This window comes from Sylvia atricapilla, unplaced genomic scaffold, assembly GCF_009819655.1.
Source record: "Sylvia atricapilla isolate bSylAtr1 unplaced genomic scaffold, bSylAtr1.pri scaffold_112_arrow_ctg1, whole genome shotgun sequence".
Taxonomy (NCBI): Eukaryota; Metazoa; Chordata; class Aves; order Passeriformes; family Sylviidae; genus Sylvia; species Sylvia atricapilla.
Genome location: NW_027077040.1, coordinates 12,890 through 28,929, shown reverse-complemented (window position 1 = coordinate 28,929; position 16,040 = coordinate 12,890). Strand labels below are relative to the sequence as shown.

At 46.0% G+C, this 16,040-nt stretch overlaps 2 protein-coding genes across 3 annotated transcripts; both read left to right on the top strand.

Moving 5' to 3' along the window:
• The first annotated feature begins 931 nt into the window (after positions 1–931).
• CD244 (CD244 molecule) lies at positions 932–7,293 on the top strand. 2 transcript variants are annotated; one of them, XM_066340124.1, is made up of 8 exons: positions 932–1,608; positions 2,964–3,254; positions 3,651–3,782; positions 4,485–4,561; positions 5,526–5,567; positions 6,100–6,168; positions 6,754–6,813; positions 7,027–7,293. In XM_066340124.1, exons 1-8 carry the CDS (start codon positions 1,125–1,127, stop codon positions 7,084–7,086), a joined length of 1,215 nt encoding a protein of 404 aa, XP_066196221.1. In that variant the 5' UTR covers positions 932–1,124; the 3' UTR covers positions 7,087–7,293. The 2 variants fall into 2 exon arrangements, with proteins under 2 accessions (XP_066196221.1, XP_066196222.1); XM_066340125.1 differs by lacking the exon at positions 4,485–4,561.
• A 1,969-nt stretch (positions 7,294–9,262) lies between these two features.
• On the top strand, positions 9,263–14,670 carry LOC136374723 (SLAM family member 8-like). Its single transcript, XM_066340115.1, has 4 exons — positions 9,263–9,439; positions 11,396–11,719; positions 13,091–13,351; positions 14,471–14,670. Exons 1-4 carry the CDS (start codon positions 9,385–9,387, stop codon positions 14,551–14,553), a joined length of 723 nt encoding a protein of 240 aa, XP_066196212.1. The 5' UTR covers positions 9,263–9,384; the 3' UTR covers positions 14,554–14,670.
• Positions 14,671–16,040: the final 1,370 nt, after the last annotated feature.

Sequence of the window (16,040 nt, the reverse complement as noted above, 5' to 3'; positions counted from 1 at the left end):
CAAATTTTGGGATTTCCATAACCCAACCAGCGGCTCAGGATGCGCCAGGGGGAGGAATTTCCTGGCAAAGGGGGGGAAAAAAACCCCAAAACCCCTTTGGGATGGGTGGGATTTGAATTTAGGGGGGATTTCGTGAGGCGGAGGCGCGCCGAGGTGACCACAAGGAGCACTCAGGAAGTGGCCGGATGTTCCGTGGGGTTATTTTTAGGGTCCTGCGACATCCGGGGCCGCTCTCGACAAGAGAAAATTCAGAAAGTTGAGAAGAAAAAAAAAAAAATAAATAGACCCCAAAAAATAAATAAAAAGGGGGCGAGGGAGGGGATGAAATTCCCTGGGTTTGGGAAGGGGAAAAGGGGCTGGGGGGAGAGGGAATTTTGGGATTGGGATGGGGAATGGGCACAAAACCGGTTTGGGATAATGGGGAGAAAATGGAATTTTGGGGATGGAGAATGGGCACAGAACCAGTTTGGGATAACGGGGAGAGAGGAAATTTTGGGATGGGGAATGGGCATAAAAGTGGTTTGGGATGATGGGGAGATAAATGGAATTTTTGGGATGGAGAATGGAGACTTGACCAGTCTGGGATAAGGGGCAGAGTGTGGGAATTTTGGGATGGAGATGGGGAATAGCTGAAGAACCAGTCTGGGATAATGGGGAGATAAATTGAAGTTTTGGGATGGGGAATGGGCACAAAACTGGTTTGGGATAATGGGGCAAAGTGGAATTTTTGGGATGAGGATGGAGATGAGGAATAGATGAAGAACAAGTCTGGGATAATGGAGAGAGAGTGGAAGTTTTTGGAATGGGGATGAGGAATGGGCACAAAACCCGTTTGGGATGATGGGGAGAGAATGGAATTTTTGGGATGGGGAACAGACCCTTGACCAGGATAACGGGGAAAGAGTGGGAACTTCGGGATAGGAATGGGAAATAAACACTTGACCAGTTGGGGATAATGGGGCAGAGAGTGGAAATTTCGGGATGAGGAATAGACACAGAACCAGTTTGGGATGACGGGGAGGAAATCCAATTTTTGGGATGAGGAACGGGCACAGAACCAGTCTGGGATAACGGGGAGAAAACTGAATTTTTGGGATGGGGAATAGACACAGAAACACTTTGGGATGGCGTGGAGGGAACGGAATTTTTGGGATGGGGACGGTGAATGTCCCCCTGGGACCCTGCAGGTCTGGGCTGGGGGTGTCACCAGCAGTGACCGTGTCCCCTTGGGACCTGTGGAACCTCTCCTGGGCTCACAGCCTCCTCCTGGGTCTGTTTTAGGAGTTTTGGGATCCCTGGAATGCCGCGATCGAGCCGTGTCCGCCGGATCTTCGCTGTGCCTGGAGCCGGAGAAACCCCCGTGGGAGTGGACAGAGATCCACTGGAGAGCCAAAAAGGATCCCAGGACTCAGGAGAGGATCCTGACAGCCAACAGGACAGGGATCGTGTCCCGCCCCAAGGGATCCTTCCAGGGCAGGGCGGAATTCCGGCTGGAGCCGCTGGCGCTGTGCCTGTCCCCGGTTCTCCGGAGGGATCACGGCGTCTACACGGCCGAGTTCGAGAATTCCTCCGGGATTTTCTCCCGGTGCTTCCAGGTCACTGTGTGGGGTAAGCGCGGCTGAGGCCTCGTGTCCCTGTGTCCCTCTGTCCCCTCTGTCCCCTTTGTCCTCGTGTCCCTGTGTCCCCCTATCCCCTCTGTCCCCCTATCCCCTCTGTCCCCTCTGTCCCCTCTGTCCCCGTGTCCCTCTGTCCCCTCTGTCCCTTTTGTCCTTCTATCCCCATGTCCCTTGTCCCCATGTCCCCTCTGTCCCTCTGTCCCTCTGTCCCCCTGTCCCCTGTCCCCTGTGACCCTCCCTGTCCCCACAGACCCCATCCAGGAGCTGTCCCTGAAATCCCAACTCCTGCGGCGGGATCCCGGCTGGTGTCTCATGTCCCCTCTGTCCCCTGTCCCCTGTCTGTCCCCTCTGTCCCTCTGTCCCCTTGTCCTCCTGTCCCCTGCTACCCCTGTCCCTCTGTCCCCTGTCCCCTATTTGTCTGTCCCCTCTGTCCCTCTGTCCCCCTGTCCCCTGTGACCCCTGTCCCCGTGTCCCCTGTCCCCTGTGACCCTCCCTGTCCCCACAGATCCCATCCAGGAGCCGTCCCTGGAATCCCAACTCCTGTCACGGGATCCCGGCTGGTGTCTCCTGTCCCTCTGTCCCTCTGTCCCCTGTCCCCTGTTTGTCTGTCCCCTCTGTCCCCTTGTCCTCCTGTCCCCGTGTCCCCTGTGACCCCTGTCCCCTATCCCCTGTCCCCTGTCCCCGTGTCCCCTGTCCCCTGTGACCCTCCCTGTCCCCACAGACCCCATCCAGGAGCCGTCCCTGAAATCCCAACTCCTGTCACGGGATCCCGGCTGGTGTCTCCTGTCCCCTGTCCCCTGTCCCCTATTTGTCTGTCCCCTCTGTCCCTCTGTCCCCTGTCCCCTGTGACCCCTGTCCCCTGTGTCCCCTGTCCCCTGTGACCCTCCCTGTCCCCACAGATCCCATCCAGGAGCCGTCCCTGGAATCCCAACTCCTGCGGCGGGATCCCGGCTGGTGTCTCCTGTCCCCCTGTCCCCTGTCCCCTGTGACCCCTGTCCCCTGTCCCCTGTGACCCCTGTCCCCTGTGACCCTCCCTGTCCCCTCAGACCCCATCCAGAAGTCGTCCCTGGAATCCCAACTCCTGCGGCGGGATCGCGGCTGGTGTCTCCTGTCCCCTGTCCCCTGTGACCCCTGTCCCCTGTCCCCGTGTCCCCTGTCCCCTGTGACCCTCCCTGTCCCCACAGATCCCATCCAGGAGCCGTCCCTGGAATCCCAACTCCTGCGGCGGGATCGCGGCTGGTGTCTCCTGTCCCTCTGTCCCCTGTCCCCTGTCTGTCTGTCCCCCGTGTCCCCTCTGTCCCCTGTCCCCGTGTCCCCTGTCCCCTGTGACCCTCCCTGTCCCCACAGATCCCATCCAGGAGCCGTCCCTGAAATCCCAACTCCTGCGGCGGGATCCTGGCTGGTGTCTCCTGTCCCTGCTCTGCTCCAGCCCCGGGAACGTTTCCTACACCTGGACCTGTCCCGGGGATCCCGTGGAATTATCGGAATTCCCAGAAATCCCGAAATTCCCAGAAATCCCAGAATTCCAATCCTGGATCATCCGGAGGGTCCCCGAAGGCGCCGAACCCCAAAATTGCCGCTGTAACGTCAGTAACCCCGCGGGGTGGAGAACGGCCAGCGCCAACCTCACCTGCCCAGGTGTGTTCGGGAACCTTCTCCACGGAGTTTGGGAGATTTCCCACGGAATTTGGGAGATTTTCCACGGAATTTGGGAATTTTTCCACGGAATTTGGGAATTTCAGGGAATTAGGAGGGGATTTTTCCATGGAATTTGAAGTTTTTATATACATACACACATATATATATTATATATATATATATATAATATTTCTTATCTTTAGCCTACAATTATTTAATTTAAAATTTAATTTAATTTAATTTAATTCTTATCTTTAACCTATAACATTATTATTAAATTCGATATAAAGTGAAAGTATCAATTTCAGGATCCAGGGAATTCCTGGAGGGATTTGGTTGGGGAGGGACCTTTAAATCCCCTCCCCAATTTTGGGATTTTGGGAATTTTTTTTCCAGGAATTCCGGGGAATTTCAGCCACTGGATGCTGGTGACCGTGGCCTTGACCTTGACCTTGACCTTGACCTTGACCCTGCTGCTTGTGGGCTGCTGCTGCTGGAGGAGGAGGAGGAGGAAGAATTCCCGGGAAGGTTTGTGGGGAATGTCGGAGCGGGATCCCCAAAATCTGGGAATTCTGATCCCAAACTGACCCTTGGAACCCCAAATTTGGGGATTCTGATCCCAAACTGACCCCTGGAACCTCAAATTTGGGGATTCTGACCCCAAACTGACACTTGCAATCCCAAAATCTGGGAATTCTGACCCCAAACTGACCCTTGGAGCCCCAAAATCTGGGAATTCTGACCCCAAACTGACCCTTGGAGCCCCAAAATCTGGGAATTCTGACCCCAAACTGACCCTTGGAGCCCCAAAATCTGGGAATTCTGACCCCAAACTGACCCCTGAAACCTCAAATTTGAGAATTCCGATCTCACATTAACCATTGGAACCCCAAAATCCGGGAATTCTGACTCCTGGAATCTTCCAGTTTTGGAATTCTGATCCCAGAATGACCCTTGGAAGCCCCAAATTTTGGGAATTCTGACCCCGGGATGGCTCTTGGAACCCCGAAATTTGGGAATTCGGATCCTAGACTGACCCTTAAATCCCCCAAATTTGGGAATTCTGATCCCAGAATGACCCCTAAACCCCCCAAATTTGGGAATTCTGACCCCAAACTGACCCTTAAACCCCCCAAATTTGGGAATTCTGACCCCAAACTGACCCTTAAATCCCCCAAATTTGGGAATTCCGACCCCAAACCCCCCAAATTCGGGAATTCTCTCCCCCAGGGCCCCCCGGAGGCCCCCCGGAGCAGCCGCTGACTCTCTACGCCGAGGTGGGGCCGAGGAAACCGCGCCAGGAGCCCGTGAGTGCCCCCAGGGAATTAACGGCCTCTAATTAATAGTGCATAATTAATGTCATTAGTGATCGGCCTCATAAATAATGAAAGGAATGATTAATGCAGTGTATTGGAGTGGGATATGATACAATATAATGTAATATATCTGATGTGATGTAATGATATAAAATAAAATAAAATAAAATAATATAGTATAATAATAAAGTATAATATAGTATAATATAATATAATTACAATAACACAACATAACAATATAATAAAATAGAATAGAATAGAATAGAATAGAATATAGTAATAAAGTATAATATTGTGTGATATAATACAATATAATATAATTACAATAACAATACAATACAATACAATGTAATATAATATAATATAATATAATATAATATAATATAATATAATACAATACAATACAATACAATACAATACAATATAATACAATATAATATGAAAACAATAAACCCAATAAAAAGGAACAAAGATAAAAAGAAACAATAAAAAGAAATAACGAACAATAAAAAAGGGGCAATCGATGCTAAATAACAAATAAAACCAACGAATAATAGATAATAAATAAGCCCGACAATTAATAAATAATAAGAACTAATGAACACGCAATAAGAAATATTAAGCCTTGATAATAACTATTAATGAACAAATTAATAATAATTCATAACAATTTTTCTAAATGGACAACACATAAATAATGAACAATAAACGGTAAACAACAAGCAATACACAATAAACACTAAATAATAAATTAAAAATAAATTGAAAATAAAAATAAAAATGAAAATAAAGATTAAACCTTTGCTTTTCCATGAGGAAATTCCTTCTGTTTGGGAATATCCCAAATTTGATCTTTTAATTTGAGGATGTCCCAAATTTTAATTTTTTTTATTTGGGAAGATCCCAACCTTTGATCTTTTTAACCATTTTTGGATTTTTATTTTAGTGTCCGCAGGAAGGAGCCACCATTTACGCCGTGGTCAATCCCAGGACTCAGGTGAGAGCCCCTTAATTTCAATTTTTATTTGAATTTTATAGGAAAAAAAATACATCTTTTTTCAAACTTAAAAAAAAATTATCCAATTTTAAAATTTGATTTACAAAATTTTATTCCAAAATTTTTTATTTCCGAAACCTTTATAATTTGATTGACGTTTTATTCCATTTTTTTATTTCCAATCTGTTTAAAATTTGATTTAAAAAAAAATCATTTTATCACGTTTTAAAAAACTTTATTCCCGTTTTATTCCCAAAGTTTTTAAGATGTGATAAAAAAATTTCATTTTCTCAAAATTTGTCACATTAAAAAAAATATTCCTTTTTTTTTTTTAGGGAATTTTTAGGGAATTGGGAGGGGAATTTTTCTGTGGAATTTGGGGATTATTGAGATATAATTTTTATATTTTATATATTAATTATATTATATTGTATTGTATATTATATTATATTATATTATATTATATTATATTATATTATATTATATTCTTTATATAATACCATGGTTTATATTTTTTCCTCCCCTCTGGCAGGAACATCCCAGGAATTGGGAAAAATCCCAAAATTTAACCCTTTATTCCACGGTCCAGTTCACTCGGCGGGTGAGAAATTGTCCCCAAATCCTGAAATTTTGGGATCATCGTCCCACTTTTCCTAATGGGAATATTTAAATTTTTCCTTTTTTTTCCCTCTCCCTTTTTTTCCTCCCCATTTTTTCCCCTTTTTTCATTTTTTTTTTCCCTTTTCCCTCTTTTTTCCCCCTCATTTTCCCCCTTTTTATCCACGTTTTATCCCCTTTGTATCCCCCTTTTTTATCCCAATTTTCCCCTCTTTTTTCCACCTTTTCTCTCCCTCTTTTTTCCCTTTTCCCCCCTTTTTATCCCCCTTTTAACCCCTTTTTAAAAACTTTTTTCTTCCCTTTTTATCCCCCCATTTTCCCCTCTTTTTCCCCCATTTTCCCCCTCTTAATCTCCCTTTTCCTCCCCTTTTTCTCCCCTTTTTCTTCCCCTTTTCATCCCCTTTTTTCTGTTTTTTCCCCATTTTTTCCCTTTTTTCCCTTTTTTAATACCCTTTTTTATTCCCCTTTTTTCTCCGCCTTTTTCCCTCCTTTTTTCTCCATTTTTTAACCCCTTTTTTCCCTTTCTTTCCCTATTTTTCCCCGTTTTCCCCCATTTTTTCCCCCACAGCCTTCCTCCACCCAGAGGAAGAGGCTGGACCGAGCTTTGATCTCCACCGCTTACTTGGAGGTAACAAAAAAACCCATTTTTAGGGGAGATTTTATCCTCAAAAAACCTCCCAAATCCTAGATTTTTGGGGGAATTTTGATCCCCACCAAAAAACCCAAATCCCGGATTTTTTGGGGATTTTTGATCCCCCCAAAAAACCCCCAAATCCCGGTATTTTTTTAGGATTTGTGATCCCCAAAATAATCCCAAATTTCACCTTGTTTTTTCTCGCAGGATATCGGAGGTTACCAGAGTTTGGGATTCCCAAAACCTGCCGGACACCAGCGTCCCTAAAATCCCCCAAATTCCCACAGGAATAAAAAAATATCCCAAAATTTCGTGGTTTTCATCTCAAAATTCAACCCTCGGAGCGAAGATTTGGGGGATTGAAAGTTCCGGAAGGGATGGATTTGGGAAAATTGGGAATTTTGTGGATTTGGTTGGGATTTTTTTAGGGTTTGGAAAGTTTGAGAATTCTGTAGTTTAAATTTTTAAATTAAATTTTAATTTTTTTTTTTTTGGTGTAAATATATCTGAGCTGTGTAATTAACTTGTTTCATTAATTAATCGGGCACAGGGACGGAGCAGGAATTTTAGGGGGGGGGGTGGATTTTGGGAAGGATTTTAGGGGAATTATCCTCTTTTTTCCCCCCACTTTTTTTTTCCTTCCCCCCTCTTTTTTTCCCTTTTTTTTTCTCCTTTCCCCCCTTTTTCCCCCTTTCTCCTCTTTCTTCTCATTCTCCCATTTCCTCTTTTCCTTCTTTCTTTCCCCTTTTCCTCCCTTTTCCTCTTTTTCTTCCCTTTCCCCCTTTTTAATCTTTTTATCCCTGTTCCCTTTTTCCCACTTTTTCCCCTCTTTCCCCCCCCCCCCGCTTTTCCCCCACTTTTTCCCTTTTTTTCCCTCTTTTTTCCCTCTTTTTGCCTCGTTTCCCCCCTTTTTTTCCCCACTCGGTCATCCAGAGGAATCTCCAGGAATTCATCCAGGAATTCCGTCCTTTTCTCTTCTTCTGTGGAAAAAATTATCCCAGATTTCTAACCTGGGCCGGCCATTCCCTGGGATCAGATCCCAAATCCCCCCTGGAGGATCCCAAACCCCCCCCGGCTTTGGGGTCACTCTGGTGACCCTTAGGGTCAGTGTCCCATTGGCCATGGGGACAACTTTGGGGTCAGTCTGGTGACCTATTGGCCATGGGGACGGCTTTGGGGTCACTCTGGTCACTCAGATATGGGGTCAGTGTCCCATTGTCCATTGGGATGGCTTTGGGGTCACTCTGGTCACCCTTGGGGTCAGTGTCCATTGGGGTCACAGGGTGTGGATTTGGGGTCAGTGTCCATTGGGGTCACTGTGGTGGGGATTTGGGGTCAGTGTCCATTGGGGTCACTGTGGGGGGATTTGGGGTCAGTGTCCATTGGGGTCACTGTGGGGGGATTTGGGGTCAGTGTCCATTGGGGTCACTGGGTGGGGATTTGGGGTCAGTGCCCATTGGGGTCACTGGGTGTGGATTTGGGGTCAGTGTCCATTGGGGTCACTGGGTGGGGATTTGGGGTCAGTGTCCATTGGGGTCACTGTGGTGTGGATTTGGGGTCAGTGTCCATTGGGGTCACTGGGTGTGGATTTGGGGTCAGTGTCCATTGGGGTCACTGGGTGTGGATTTGGGGTCAGTGTCCATTGGGGTCACTGGGTGTGGATTTGGGGTCAGTGTCCATTGGGGTCACTGGGTGGGGATTTGGGGTCAGTGTCCATTGGGGTCACTGGGTGTGGATTTGGGGTCAGTGTCCATTGGGGTCACTGGGTGTGGATTTGGGGTCAGTGCCCATTGGGGTCACTGTGGTGGGGATTTGGGGTCAGTGTCCATTGGGGTCACTGGTGTGGATTTGGGGTCAGTGTCCATTGGGGTCACTGGTGTGGATTTGGGGTCAGTGTCCATTGGGGTCACTGGGTGTGGATTTGGGGTCAGTGTCCATTGGGGTCACTGGGTGTGGATTTGGGGTCAGTGTCCATTGGGGTCACTGGGTGGGGATTTGGGGTCAGTGTCCATTGGCCATTGGGGTCACTGGGTGGGGATTTGGGGTCAGTGTCCATTGGGGTCACTGTGGTGTGGATTTGGGGTCAGTGTCCATTGGGGTCACTGCGGTGTAAATTTGGGTCACTCCGGCGTGGATTTGGGACATCCCCTGGGTACTTTGGTGTTTGTCCCTGTCCCATACTGTGACACCCATGAGACATCCCATAATGTCCCCAAAAACCGCCGTCTGGGGCCCCGGAAGGGAAACAGGAACCGTTGGTCAGCACCACGTGGGTTCTTCACTTTCCGCCAGTTCCACCCACCACACAGTTTTTAGGGTTTTTAAGTTCTTATTTTTAGGGGTTTTAGGGCTTTTTTTAGGGTTTTTAAAATGTTTTTTGGAATTTTTTAGGGTTTGGGGGGGTTTATTTTTAGGGGTTTTAGGGCTTTTTTTAGAGTTTTTTTGAATTTTTAGGGGTTTTTGGGGGTTTTTTTCTTGGGTGCTCCAGCCTCGGGGGTCTTTGGGGTTGGTCCCAGGCTGGATTTTGGCGTGTCCCACTCGTGGAGGTGACACCGGTGACAAAAAATGGCGCCGGGGCTGCTGCTGAACCTCCTCCTCTTCCTCCTCTTCATCACTCCAGGTACGGGGCCGAAGGGTTGGGGACGTGGATTTGGGGACAGTTGGGGACTTTGGGGTGAGGCCACCCTGTCCCCTCTCCCCACAAGGTGCCACCACCGGGTCCCACCCCACGGGAGCCACCGTGGCTGGAAAGTGGGGCCCAAAAATTCCCAGAAAGTCCCAAAAATTGGAATTGAGGGGGAAAATTTAATCCTTGAGAGATTTGGGGTGGGAAAAAATTTTGAAATCCTCGTCCCGCCCTGAATGAATTCGGGGTAAAAAAATAATCCCAAAAAAGTGCAAATGGGGGGAAAATTTAACCCCTGGGAGGAATTCGGGGTGGGAAAATTTGAAATCCTCTAAACACAAAAAGACCTCCAGGAACGGCGGGGTTATTTCGATTTCATTTTTGAAAATAAAATCGGAATTTCATTAAAAATTCCATTTTAAAATGTAAAATTGACGTTTTAAAGTGGAATTACAAGTGGGAAGAGACCCGGGGCGGGGAAAATGCGGCCTCAGGAAACGCAGCGGGGTTATTTCTGCTTTATTATTTTTGAATATTCTAATTTATTTCCATTTCAAAACATCCGAAATTCCAAAACGGGTTGAGGGAGGAAAAAAAGGGCGAAGGACCCACGCAACAAACCCCATTTCCATTTTCATATTTTATATTTTTTATTTTTATTTTTTTATTTATTTTTATTTTTATTTTTTGGTTTTATTTTTATTTTATTTTTATTTCTTTTATTTTATTTTTATTTCTTTTTTGTTTGTTTTATCTTTCATTTTTGTTTTTATTTTTATTCTTTTTTATTTTTATTTTTTCATTTTTATTTTCTTCTTTTCTTTTTTTTTTTAATTTCTATTTCTATTTCTATTTCTATTTCTATATTTTTATTTTTATTTTTATTTTTACTTTTATTTTTTTATCTTTCATTTTTGTTTTTGTTTTTATTCTTTTTTTTTTTATTTTTATTTTTTCATTTTTATTTTCTTCTTTTCTCTTCTTTTTTTTTAATTTCTATTCCTATTTCTATTTCTTTTTTTATCTTTCATTTTTGTTTTTATTTTTATTCTTATTTTTTTTTATTTTTATTTTTTCATTTTTATTTTCTTCTTTTCTCTTCTTTTTTTTTTTTAATTTCTATTCCTATTTCTATTTCTATTTCTATTTCTATATTTTTATTTTTATTTTTATTTTTACTTTTATTTTTTCTCTTTTATTTTTGTTTTTATTTTTATTCTTTTTTTTTATTTTATTTTTTCATTTTTATTTTCTTCTTTTCTTTTTTTTTTAATTTCTATTTCTATTTCTATTCCTATTTTTATTTCTATTTCTATTTCTATTTCTATTTCTATTTCTATTTCTATTTCTATTTCTATTTCTATTTCTATTTCTATATTTTTATTTTTATTTTTATTTTTTATTTTTATTTTTATTCCTGTTCCTATTTCTATTTCTATTTCTATTTCTATCTCTATTTCTATATTTTTATTTTTATTTTTATATTTTTATTTTTATTCCTATTTCTATTTCTATTTCTATTTCTATTCCTATTCCTATTTCTATTTCTATTTCTATATTTTTATTTTTATTTTTATTTTTATATTTTTATTTTTATTCCTATTTCTATTTCTATTTCTATTCCTATTCCTATTTCTATTTCTATTTCTATTTCTATTTCTATTTCTATATTTTTATTTTAATTTTAATTTTAATTTTTATTTTTTATTTTTATTTATATTCCTGTTTCTATTTCTATTTCTATTTCTATTTCTATTTCTATTTCTATTTCTATTTCTATTTCTATCTCTATTTCTATATTTTTATTTTTATTTTTATATTTTTATTTTTATTCCTGTTTCTATTTCTATTTCTATTTCTATTTCTATATTTTTATTTTTATTTTTATTTTTATTTTTATTTTTATATTTTTATTTTTATTCCTATTCCTATTTCAATTTCTTTTTTCAGCTGCCTGCTCCCAAGACCCCCACCCCCTGGAGGTGACCGCAGTCACGGGCGGGGTGACCCTCCTAAACCCCCCCGTACCCCTAAACCCCCAAAACTACTCCCAAATCCACTGGCGCTGGAAGAACCAGGTGAAAATCGCCGACCGGAAGCGGGGGGCGGAGCCCAGGTACCCCCAGACGCGTTTTGAGGGTCGCCTGGAGCTCCTGGACAACCACGCCCTAAAAATGTGTCACCTGGAGCTGGGGGACAGCGGCGGGTACCAGCTGTACCTGGAGGACGAGCAGGGCCAGGAGAAAGTCCTCCACGTCCTGCTGAAGGTCTACGGTGGGTTTGGGGACACCCAGGTGGCACCAGAGGGTCACCGGGGAGGGGAGGAGGGCTGGGGACACCGCGATGTCCTGGGGGGTTGGATCAGAGCTCCATGAGGACGTTGGTGACATCCTGAGGGGGTTGTCCTCGTGTCCTACAGGTGGGTTGGGGACATTGTGACATCCTGGGCGGGTTGTCCTCGTGTCCGACAGGTGGGTTGGGGACATTGTGACATCCTGGGCGGGTTGTCCCCTGTGTCCCACAGGTGGGTTGGGGACATTGTGACATCCTGGGTGGATTGTCCCCTGTGTTCTTCAGGTGGGTTGGGGACACTGGAATGTCCTGGGGGGTTGGATCAGAGCTCCATGAGGACGTTGGTGACATCTTGAGGGGGTTGTCCCCGTGTCCTACAGGTGGGTTGGGGACATTGTGACATCCTGAGGGGGTTGTCCAGGTGTCCCCACAGGTGGGTTGGGGACATTGTGACATCCTGGGCGGGTTGTCCCCTGTGTCCTACATGTGGGTTGGGGACACTGGGATGTCCTGGGGGGTTGGTCCAGAGCTCCATGAGGACGTTGGTGACATCCTGGGAGGGTTGTCCTCGTGTCCTATGGGTGGGTTGGGGACATTGTGACATCCTGGGGGATTGTCCCTGTGCCCTACAGGGGGGTTGGGGACACAGGGATGTCCTGGGGGGGTTGTCCCCTGTGTCCCACAGGTGGGTTGGGGACATTGTGACATCCTGAGGAGGTTGTCCTCGTGTCCTACAGGTGCGTTGGGGACACAGGGATGCCCTGGGGGGTTGTCCCCTGTGTCCGACAGGTGTTTTGGGGACATTGTGACATCCTGGGGGATTGTCCAGGTGTCCTCACAGGTGGGTTGGGGACATTGTGACATCCTGGACGGGTTGTCCCCTGTATTCTTCAGGGGGGTTGGGGACATGGGGATGATCTGGGGGGTTGTTTCAGAGCTCCATGAGGACATTGTGACATCCTGGGAGGGTTGTCCCCGTGTCCGACAGGTGGGTTGGGGACACTGTGACATCATGGGGTGGTTGTCCCCTATGTCTGACAGGTGTTTTGGGGACATTGTGACATCCTGGAGGGGTTGTCCAGGAACCTCACAGGGACATTGTGACATTGTGGGTGTCCCCGTGTCCTACAGGTGGTTTGGGGACACTGTGACACCCTGGGTGGGTTGTCCAAGAACCTTATGGGGACGTTGTGACACCTTGTGGGGGGATGTTTCTCCAGGTGTCCCCACAGGCGTTTTGGGGACACTGTGACGCCCTGGGTGGGTTCTCCAGCTGCCCCACAGGTGTTTTGGGGACACTGTGCCACTCTGGTTACCCCAGACCCCTCACCAAGACTTTGTCCCCTCCCACAGACATTGTCCCCAAGCCCCAAGTGACGGCCACCACCAATGACGAAGATGACCCGCAGCGGTGCCAGGCCACCCTGAACTGCTCCGTGTCCCTCCCGGACGTCACCTACGAGTGGTTCTGGCCCCAGGAGCCCCAGGGCAAGGCGGAGCCCGTGCTCGGGGTGACACCGGACACCGATGGGGACATCTTCATGTGCAAGGTCACCAACGCCGTGTCCTCCAGCAACGCCTCGCTGACCTACCGCCAGCCCTGCACCTGGACAGGTACGGACACGGCGGGGACGGTCCCCAAGCCACCTGTGGGGTGTGGGGACAGTCACCTGGGGTGGGACAGGGTCACTTTGGGGCATGGGGACAGTCACCTGGGGTGGGACAGTGTCCCCAACCCATCTGTAGGGCATGGGGACAGTCACCTGTGGGGGGACAGAGTCACTGTGGGGCGTGGGGACAGTCACCTGGGGGGGGACAGTGTCCCTAAAGCACCTGTGGGGTGTGGGGACAGTCACCTCAGGGTGGGACAGTGTCACTGTTGGGCACCTGGACAACCCCCAGGGTGTCACAGTGTCCCCATCCCATCTGTAGGACATGGGGACAACCCCCTAAGAATGTCCCAATGTCCCCATGAGATTCTTGCACAGCCCCTCCAGGATGTCACAATGTCCCCAACCCACGTGAAGGGCACGGGGACAACCCCCAGGATGTCACAGTGACCCCCAATCACCTTTGGGATGTCCCCAGAGTGGCTTTGGGGCGGGATTTGGGGACTTTCGGAGCAATCCCATGGCATTATTTGGGGTTGGGAGAGATCCCAAGGGGCGGTGACACCACCTCGGTCACCCCGAGGTCCCTAAACCCCAAAAATTAATTGATGGGGTTTTGGGGGCGGGTCCACGAATCCCAAAATTGATCCAAGATAGACTTTGGATGTCCCTAAAAAATTAAATTGATGGAGCTTTGGGGGCGGGTCCATTAATCCCAAAATGGTTCCAAGATGGACTTTGGATGTCCCTAAAAAATTAATTGATGGGGTTTTGGGGGCGGGTCCACAAATCCCAAAATTGACCCCAGAGGGACTTTGGATGTCCCTAAACCCCAAAAATTAATTGATGGGGTTTTGGGGGCGGGTCCACAAATCCCAAAATTGACCCGAGATGGACTTTGGACATCCCTAAATCCCAAAAATGGGACTTTGGGGGTCCTGAACCCCCCAAAATCAGGTCAGGAGGGATTTTGGGGCGTGTCCCTGAACCCTAAAATGTTCCTTTTCCCCTGGGAGCGGATCCCGATTCCCGGGGTGGATCCCAGGGCGGGAGGATCCCTGGGTGTTTGTGGGGTTGGGGATGGATTTGGGGACAATGGCGGATGTCACCGTGTCACCTCCAGGTGAGTCGTCGTCCGTCACCTGCGCCACGCCCAGCGCCGTGGTGACCTTCATCCTCCTCTTCCTCCTCCTCGCCGTGGCCTGAGGACGCCGTGGGTGTCACCTGCTGTCACCTGCTGTCACCTGCTGTCACCTCCCAGTGCCACCACGGGACCGAGATCTGGAGGAAAATTCCCAAAATAAAATCCCGGGAATCGTCGGATTTTGGGTTCATTTGGGATTCCTCCTCTCGCCTCATCCCAAAAACACTCCGGGTGGGGGGGGCCCAAAATTCCAATTTTTTTGGAATTTTGGGATTCTTTTGGGATTTCTTTCCCCTCAAAGGACAGAGTTGAGATGGTTTTTCCCCGAGGGGTCGGTTTCTGCTTTCCCAAAATAAATTAAATTTGATTAAATCCACATTTTTCGGATTTTCTGGATTTTTTTTTTACCCTTTCTCTCCCTTGGGTTGGGAAGGATTTTGGGATTTGGTGGGGGAGGAAAAACCGGGAAAAGCTCCTGGATTCGTTTTCCTCAGATTAATCTTTCTGAATTAATTTCCCTGGATTAATTTTCCTGGGTTAATTAATCCTTGATTAATTTTCCTGGGTTAATTCATCCTGGATTAATTTTCCTTCATTAATTTTCCTGGATTGATTTTTCTGGTCAATTTTCGTGGGTTAATTTTTCTGGATTAATTTTCCTGGGTTAATTCATTCTGGATTAATTTTCCTTGATTAATTTGCCTGGGTTAATTATCCTAGATGAATTAATTTTCCTGCATTAATTCATCCCAAGTTTCCTTCACCTGTATTTTTTTTAGGTTTTGTTTTGTTTTGTTTTGTTTTTTTTCTGTAAAACTCTGATTTCTAAGAAATGACAACTTTGGTTTTTTTTAAATTATTATTATTATTATTATTTTAAAAAATCTCATCAGGTGCTTTCTGGGCAGGAAGGAGGAGCTTCTCAGAACCTCCTGGGAGGGGTTTTTTGGGGTGGTTTTGGGGTTTTTTATTTCATTTCTCGGCAGCAAAACGCGGCCCAGGGTCAGATTTGGGTGAAAAAATTTGAGATTTTGGTCCCTTTTGGAGGCGCCCAAGAAAACTCCGAATTCGGGAATTCCTCGGATCCTTTGATCCCGGAGAATTCCTCAGAATTCCCGGAAAAAATTGAGGGAATTTGGATTAAAAAAAAAAAAGGCCAAAAGAATTTTCAAATTCGGATTTTTCCCGAAACTCCTCTTCCAAAACCAAACCAGATTTTTTCCTTCCACAATCGGAATTTTATTTTTTTTCCTGAAGGATCAACCCCAAATTCACCCAAAATTCACCCAAATTCACCCAAATTCACCCCAAATTTCCCCAGAACGAGGATTTGGCTTCTCCCAGGTGAGTTTTTTGGGGAATTTCCCGTCCTTCTCCTCGCTGTGGATCCCACGTTGCTCCAAGGTGGGATATTCCCAAGAAATTTGGGATTTTCCAAAATTTTTTTTTTGGGGGGGGGGGCATGGAGCGGATTTTGGGGAATTGGAGCAGATTTTGGGGAGAATAAAGCAGATTTTTGGGGGGATGAAACAGATTTTGGGAGAATGGA